This window comes from Triticum aestivum, chromosome 4B (genome assembly GCF_018294505.1).
Source record: "Triticum aestivum cultivar Chinese Spring chromosome 4B, IWGSC CS RefSeq v2.1, whole genome shotgun sequence".
In the NCBI taxonomy this organism is placed as follows: Eukaryota; Viridiplantae; Streptophyta; class Magnoliopsida; order Poales; family Poaceae; genus Triticum; species Triticum aestivum.
Window position 1 is genome coordinate 10,398,475 of NC_057804.1, and position 8,994 is coordinate 10,407,468.

Below are 8,994 nucleotides of genomic sequence, written 5' to 3' on the forward strand. Positions count from 1 at the left end.
CACTGGGGGATCGACAGCATTGCCCGCTTCAATGGGCGATGTGGACCGCTTCCGAGATGACCAGCGGCGTGACCCCAACGCTTGGTGCCGCCGACAGCCGGTAGCCTGTTGGAAATTCGCCACAGGATCGATCACATAATAACAACGCTAACACACGCGCACAGAAACTTTTAGCCAAGGGCCCTTGTCGTGCCCTTATTTTTCTCTTTATTTCTTTTTCTCCTTTTCTCTGTGTTGTTACAAATCTCACGCACACACCCATGTATATATAGGTGTAGGACCCGACTCAGGCCACCGACGCAGACTCCTTTTTCCTATACGGACACGACCAAGCTAACTCCAATTCCAATCGGTCTCAGCTTTCCTAATCTACTAGCACACGTAGACTACTAGCACAAAGGTACACTTTCCTAACTAATCAACCGGCAACGTTTATCACCCTAGTACTAATCCTAATTGAACTAGACTAGAACCTCACACACGTATAACTTGTACTTGTCAAATTAACTACCATAATGTTTGGATTATTCCAACATAGCCCACGCTGGCAGGTGCTTCCAACTCCTTGCATGTCACGATGGCGCGGCTCAAGGATGAGTCCCAACACTGTTGTGCGGTTGACCTCAAGGTCGAGATGCTCTCCAACCTCAGCCGACTCTCCACGTCCAGCCACCGGAGTAGCTTCTCTAATGTAGGAGGGATCCAGGAGATGAACAGGGCACCGCCTCAGTAGGAGCCGAGGAGAGGTGTCGATACCTTCAACTAAGCTAAACTACTATTGGAGCTCACACGTGAAATGATATTTAAGACCAAGCCCTTGTGTGATGGACAGACCCAACCATAAGCTTAGCATATGATCGTGTCGCTAAGTTCACTTTACCGTAGCTTTCATAATGTCAAGTATCTGTTCCTTAGATCATGAGATCATGCCACTCCCAGATACCGGAGGAATACTTTGTGTGCTATCAAATATCACTTCGTAACTGGATGATCATAAAGATGCTCTACAGGTATCTTCGAAGGTATTTGTTGGGTCGCATGGATCGTGACTGGGATTTATCACTCCATATGACGAATAGATATCTCTTGGCCCTCTCGGTAATATAACATCACAAGAAGCTTGCAAAGATGTGACTAATGAGTTTAGTCATGGTCGTGCCAAGCTTGCCCTGACTGCCTCAGCCCTCTCATGGCCATCGCAGATGCTGTCATCTTCAAAAACTGATCGATGCGGCGCTCTGCACCATAGCTGACGTAGGACATACATTATGGTGCATGATTTCTGAAAAGTTTCGGAGGTTCTAGACATTACTTCTTCTTGGTTATGCTCTTGAGCCATGTATGCCATGTTAATCACAAACTTGCATATGATAGATGATCGACACATATTGCGAATGTCAATCCACTACCCAAGTTCATTTGAGATCCCTTGAGACCAACAGTATTCCCCTAGATCTACTACGAGCAGGAAGGGAATACTAAGGAAAGTCAAGACCACCACAGAGGCTACTTAAAAGGGAGAAAAAACATTATCCTTATTAGTCTCCATCGAGACTATAAACTCTAAATTTTCTCACTGCATAATTGAGAGAAAACGGTGCTTAGCCAAGTCACCCAAGACCTCTACTATTCCACAAAATCCTGCATTAATCAAACTTCATTTGGAAACATTTAAGAGTATTGTGTCTTATCGAAAATACATCATAAACTTTCTTCACATTTGCTTTCTCTTAGGTTTATCAGGAACTATCAGATAGTCCATATGACTATCCAAATTCCCATCATCATGAGAAAGCTCGTCATTTGCAAGGTCTTCACAAAAACCTTGCAGTGAGTTTGTGGACATACTATTGGGATCAGTATCCTCCATAGGTGCCAATGGCATTTTTCTTTGGAGAATGGTAATAGCACTATCCAATTCATAAGCTTTAATTTAATTAATTAATGGAAGATGCAATTTGATAATAATCATGACCAAGAGAAGTACTCCCTCCGTTCCAAATTACTCATCGTAGTTTTAGTTCATATTTGAACTAAAACCACGATGAGTAATTTGAAACGGAGGGAGTACCTAACTATTGACATTAGAAAAAAAAACACAATATGTGAAAAACATAAAACAGACTTCAAAGTTTTAAAAGACGGACGTGGTTTCGATGTTGCGCATCTTTGCATGACAATGAGCACACGTTTATGTACTTTAATACGTAGAGAAGATGTGACTGACTTCTCCATTGTTTATATACTCACTATGTGTTACAACGAATGACTTCTACTTGATTTATTTATACACGGAGATGATGGACCTTCTTAGGGGAGGGTCCACACAAGTCGAAGAGAGATACATGAGCAGGAAACAAGTCTGGTCAATCAGTTTCCCACGTCATCGAGCATCTGCCTCTGTATCGGTTGATGCATGAAGCCCATGACCGATCGATCTTCTGACGGCACGTGCGTCCACATATTTATAGCTACAGAACACAACATGAAACAAAAGTGGTATTTTCACAGCTTAGATCAGATATTGACTCCAATCTTGTCTCCTCCTGCCAGGTAGCATCCTCAGTTAGATAGGCCGGCCTTGGGGCACAATCTTGTCCTTGATCCACATGTAAATGGGCACTAGGAAGAAGTATGTGGCACAAATTGTCCCAATGAGGAACCGAAAGAAGACGAAGATGGGGTTCACATGTGGCTTGCTAACATCCTCGGCCTTCGGACCAAGCTGTACAAGATGAAAATGTTGAGTAATTAAGATGTAAACATGAATTTGCTAGATCTGCTTAACCAAAAAAAATTTGATGCGATGCCAAATTAATTAAACTTGTAAATTAGAAGTCCTTAAGTTTGATGAAATCTATAGAAAAATATACCAACATCTACAACATCAAATTAATTTCATTAGATTCATCATGAAATATTTTTAACTTGATAAAATTAAACTCTTTATATTTAGGACAAAACTAAAACTTCAATTAATCTATACCTACTAATATATATATATATATATATATATATATATATATATAATTAAATTATAATATACAAATACTAATACTAATACTTATACTAATCTATATATATACCTAATAATAAAGGGGCTATTGCTGCTGGCGGTACATCACCGAAATTGCCCCTAAAGTTGCAAAATATTATCCACCAATGTCATCTATAAGTAATAAAAAACATTTCACACAGGAGAATCCCCGCCTGGACCGGCCCATGCAATAGGAACCTTTTGTACTGCGCTCTGCGCGCTGGGATAAGATACAACGTGCCTTTTTGGGCTGGCCCATGCCCGGGCGGCCTGTTGTTTTTTTAAAAAAATTCATTTCTTTTTCTACTTTAAATAATTTTCGACTTCAAAAAGATTAAAAAGTTAAAAAGACGAGAATTTCGAAAAAAAATGTTTAATAATTCATAAATGTTTTGTCGATTCAGATTTAAAATGTTCACATATTGAACAAATGTTCCCAGTTTTGAAAACATATGTTGGGGAAATTAAAAAATCTTCATGATTTTTTCAAAACGTTTGTGCATTAACAAATCTTAATGAAATTGAACAAAATTTTGCCAATTCAAAAAGTGTTCATGAATTGAGAAATATCCTAAAAATTCAAAACTGTTTGCTTATTCAAGTGCATTAAATCAAAAAATTATTTGTTAAAATTGAAAAAAAAAATCCACCAAACAATTTCCAAAAAAAATGTTAGTCGATTCTAGAAATGTTCGCCTATTCAAGAAAAGTTTTTTCAAAAAATATTCAAATTTTTTTTAAAAAAGTTTGCAAATGTATAAAATGCTCATAAAAATTCATCATTTTGGAAAATGTCTGAAAATCCGTAAAAATGTCGAATTTGAAAAATGGTCATGATTTCAGATATGATCATGAGTTTAAGAAAATGGTCATGATTTTAAAAAATTGTTCATGATTTCATGAAAATGAGACTGATAGTGTATGTCAGTGATGGAGCAAAGTGTGGTCATGGCCATTAAATATTATGATTTTTGTTCTTCCGTTGCATCACACGGGCGTTTTGCTAGTACTAATAAAGGAAGGTGATATTCTTGGTTTGGTCCATTAACATGTTTCACTTTTTCTTTCGTAGTTCACAGATTTTTTTTCTCTCCAAGGTGGTACTAAATTTTTGTGTGTCTGTTCGCTAGAAAACAAAAGAAAATCATCCGGAATTTCATATGTGGTCCCCGGACACTGTGGCCGAACGGCTGCAACTTGTGCCTTCGATCTAATAATAATGCAACAGAAAAAGTAAGCACATATGGGATTTGAACCCCACAGCTCTCACATCACTCTGACCTCCCTCAGTAACTAGGCCACCAAAGAACTACCAAACCTTGTGATTACAAAAGGTTGTATTGTTCTTATATCCGAGAAGCGCAAAGGCCACATATCCGTGTTGGACCTATGCCTGCCGCTCCAGCTACTGGGCCAAAGTCCATCAACGCGCGCAAATATGATGAGCGGGCAAAAAAACACTGTTGATCGCTTTGGTGAACGGGACAACTAGCGTTTTTGTCGTACGAAATTCACTATAGGACATTGTGTGCTTGCACATAACCGATAATTTTATCTCCCGTTACAACTCAAGGGCATATGTGCTAGTTTGAATTAAAGGAAGTACCTGCAAAGGGGAGTCCCCGCTTTGTGTCTTGATGCCTGTGACACAGCACCCTATGACCAGGCCATGCCTACGGGCACCGCGGTACCACTTTGGCCCGATTCTGGTGAGCTCGACATCCTTGAAGCCAGCCCTCTCGAACCACTCGATGTACTCTTCCTCCGTGGGGAAGAGCATCCACATGTCAGCGAAGAAGCGAGATAGCCAGAACGTCGGGCGAACGGGGCCTATCATACAAGCCACGCCGTCGGCGCTCAGGACCCTGTAGGCCTCCTTGATCCCCCGCTGCGGATCAGGCCAATACTCAATGCTGCCATGCATGGAGGCCAAAATCAAGAACTCAGACGACTCGATCATTGGATGTGTCAACGTACAGTCTAAGGAGACGAGATTGCCCATAACTGACCTGCCAGCGGAGACGTATCGGTCGAAGGTGTCGGCGGGGAAGGGGAGGTCCTCGGCGTCACCCTCCATGATCTTGATGCCCCTGAGGGCCTTCTTCTTTCTGGCCTTGTCGAGTTGGTGCGGCGACTGGTCGAGCAGCGTCACGTTCTCGGGGTCGACATACCGGACGACGCCGAGCGTGGTGAAGCCAGTGCCACCACCGACGTCGACCACCTTGAGGGCCCGGCTATGGAGGCGAGCATGCTCCAGGGAGATGTCGCGCATGTCCTCGGTGTATTGGCCTGGGTTGAACACATGGTCGTAGCCGAAGGAGATGAAGCTGTAGAACCAGAGGGCCTCCTTCTTGTGCTGGATCAGCCGGAGTGGCTTGGTGGAACCCATGGCCAGTCGTTGCTCTGGCCGGACAGCAAGCAAGCGGATGATGGATGCTTAGGGAATGGGAGGGCATCTATTTATACTGCTAGTACGACATAGTAATCGTTGCTCCATGCTCAGGCTTGCTTTGACTAAGCCTGCCTAGTACAATAATGGCGCATTTAGTCTCGATGGGACCAGATACGGTTCCTCCGTTTTCAAAACAATAATTTCGCCCTAAGTTAACTCGTGGATAAATTTATGGAAGGGAAATTTATACTACGTCCACTATTATTTTTGATAAAGGATATTTTTCACCCACACGTTATGTATTTAGTATTGTATACAGGTTGATAATTTTTTAAAAAAAATAGAAAAACTGTGAGCAAACTTTACAAAGAATTTCCCAACCTTGAGCGGTACCAAACAAATTAGCATTTGTGCTACAGAGTGCGATAGCTACCCGCCATCAGTCCCCTCGCGCCCAAGCGCCATTATTCGAGCTAAACAATTGTCATGGCACAACACATGAGAATTTGATGAGGACCTGACGTGTGGGGTGTTAGTTGTGAGTGGACGCACATCGGCTTGTGCTTTCCGCCCGAGTTGTATGTTGGCTTTGAGACGGTTATCATATCACCCAGCTCAAAATACAACACATCACATAATTGTTTTCAAAATACAACACACACATGAGGAGGTGGGTGTGTGTATGTTGTGAGGGGGATATATCACATGATACGATGATACCATGTTTCAAAACTCAAATTTAATGTTTAAGAAATTCCAAAAAATTGTGAATGCTGGCAAAACACGTGTCTAAATTTCTAAAAAGTTCAAATCCAAAACAGAAATATAGATAGGAAACAAAAAAAAAGAAAAATCCACATATATGGATAGTGTATTTTTTGCTTTCCTGTTTTTGTGACACCATTAACTCATGCTGAATTTGTTTTTTTATTTCTCAATGTGTATTTGAATTCGAATCTGAATTTTTTAGGGATAGTCGACAAATGTCTGGTGAACATTCACAATATTTTTACAATGTTTTGAAACATGTGAGCACATCATCTGACCCAGTCATCTTGGTTGTCTCATTCAAGTAATGAGGTCGAGAAGCTCTGAAGGACCCATCTCCTTCTCTGGTTCCAGTAGTCCCCTTCTTCGCAAAATATGCTAATGGTGCTCGAGCATCTTGGAGCTCGTTTTCAAAATACAATTTTCTACAACCCAGAAACATTTAATTTTTTTTTGCACACACATACACATGTATATTACGTATGTGCAAACTTTCATAAAAGTATACTTTCACATCTGGCATATAAAAAGACAAATGCGTATTTTCAAAATGGGCCCTTTCTTTGTTGTTAGGCTGAAATTTTGTTTTTTTGTACAGCCTACAAATCATAACATTTTCAAACAATTCTTCACATGTTCGTGCTGAACACATGTAGGTTTCCATGATTTTAAAAAAAAAACTATTTGAAACTTTTAAATATGACTTTTGAACTATTTAAAATACGGGACTCCAAGGAGCTCGGTCACCAGAAATCAGCACTCCCTTCTTCGTCCGCTCTCCGCACAGAAGCTGGATATTACACATTTACACTCCTCAGCTGTCACATCCTGGGTCTCCATCGTTCATTAATTCTGTCTTAAATAACGGGAGAGAAACACGTAACCAGATGGAGGAAAGCGCTCCTGGGGCTGCTACCCGCCATTATTCCAATTATTAGTGACTGCAATCATGTACATTGGTGGTAGTTGATTTTATTTAGGGTATTTATTCCACATCGTTTAGAGAAGGCAATAGAACAGGTTACAAGAATTAGAAAAGGTACAGGGTTGAGAATTAGTTGATCTGGAATGTACGCGGTCATTTTTTCCATTGCCAAGAGGGGAGGAGTTATCGCTTGTCCTAACCGCTGACGAGAGGCGAAAAAGCAGGCATGGCCGCTGGTTCAGCTGCGGGAGAGCGATGGGACCCCGGATCTGAGGCCTAGGCGTGCACATAGTAGGGTAGGTTTCTTTTGCGGCGTCAGCAAGGTGGTGGTGGTGGCGGCAGCGCAGTGGAATAAATTGGCTGGAGCTTCTTCCCCATCTCGGGGACGTCGCGTGCGGCGGTGCCGACGAGCTTCCGGCGTTATCTGCTCCTGGACCCGTCTATTCGGTGGGCGCCCGTTCTCCAGGTGTGGTCGTTGTTGCAGTTCTGGGGCCAGCTACAGGATAATTTGTCCCTCGCCTCCATCTGCGTCATGACAAGGATGTTCCTGTTCTTGTTGTGGGAGGTCTGGGGGTGGTGCGGTGAGGTGCTAGCGCCTGGCTCTGGTCGATCTCGTCGGCTGTTCAAGTGGATCTCGGAGGCGTGTCGTCGCCAGCATTATGCAACGACGCCTTCCACTCCTTCCAACGGTGCTGGTCTTCTCGGACCGAGGTTGTTGACTTCCCGTCTGCGTACAATCCGGCTGCGGAATCCAAGATTACGTCGTTGTGCGGGAGCGACGGCAGCGGAAGCGGCGGCGCGCCAGTAGCCCGCTTTGGATGCAGGGGTAGGCCGGTTCCCCAGGGACCTGGTTTCTATTTCTTGTTTTGTGGGGGTGTCATGCACAATTGTTTCGTGATAATATAATTATGAGGTCCTTCTGCAAAAAAAGTTGTACGCGAATACCCTTCTTGAACGCCATGTCGCGGTTCCTCTTTGTTCTCCATGATGCCACGGGGAAACCTTGGTCCCGGGATCGAGTGGCGGCGACACTTTGGTTTAGTATCCTTTCTGAAGGCATCATCTTGGAAAGGGACCCGAAAGCTCCTGTAGTTTGATTGGAGTAGTAGGGTGCGAATTTTTAGCAGACATGAGATTCGGATCACGGAATGTGGCCGTCCTGATGGCCCTCTGATCCGTGTGTGTCAGTCAGCTGTCCCTCAGACTAAGTACAATAGTGGATTTATAGCCGCTTACTACATGGGAAGCGAACTAGGAGTACTCCACGATGCAGCCCACCGAAATCACGTCCACACCCGTGCTCTCTAGGGATCCGTGCCACTTTAGAGGAAATGAATTGTAAAATGTGAAAACAAGACCCACGCGTACAATGTAACAACGCGTACCTGGGATGTGATATTTACTATAGGTGCACATCGGACATTGAATATTCTAACGCGTCAATGAATCCGGTCCGATGATGAGAGTTTTCTACGCAACATTGAACTGGATTTATACGGGAGGAACGGGCCAAGCATCGAGGATGTATAGAATTAAAAATAACGCGTCGGCTGGCAAATAAAAGAGTGGCGTGGCTACACTGTGTGCGTTTGTGACGACCCGAACAGATTGGATCGCACGAGAGGGGAAAGGGGGATGAGATTTGAGGAGGAAGGAGGGCGGCTTTACTTGCAGAGGAGGAAGGTTCAGAATACAGGGCGAGAGAGAAAGTGATCCTCACACAACACGCCTGCCACTTGCCCACGCAGGGGCTGACTAAATAACACTCAACTCTGATGACCTGGCCTAGTGATGGCTTGTCCCTGGCTTCCCTATTGGTTGCTCTAGTCCACCGTGGCACTTGTAGGTGCAGGTGTGACATCTCCCCCTCCA

General features: G+C 43.3%; 1 protein-coding gene across 1 annotated transcript; it reads right to left on the minus strand.

The window, feature by feature from the left end:
• Positions 1–2,106: 2,106 nt before the first annotated feature.
• Positions 2,107–5,490, minus strand: LOC123090555 (2-methyl-6-phytyl-1,4-hydroquinone methyltransferase 2, chloroplastic). The gene is made up of 3 exons (XM_044511869.1): positions 5,047–5,490; positions 4,644–4,950; positions 2,107–2,725 (listed from the first exon to the last, which is right to left on the minus strand). Exons 1-3 carry the CDS (start codon positions 5,424–5,426, stop codon positions 2,567–2,569), a joined length of 846 nt encoding a protein of 281 aa, XP_044367804.1. The 5' UTR covers positions 5,427–5,490; the 3' UTR covers positions 2,107–2,566.
• Between the last annotated feature and the right edge of the window lie 3,504 nt (positions 5,491–8,994).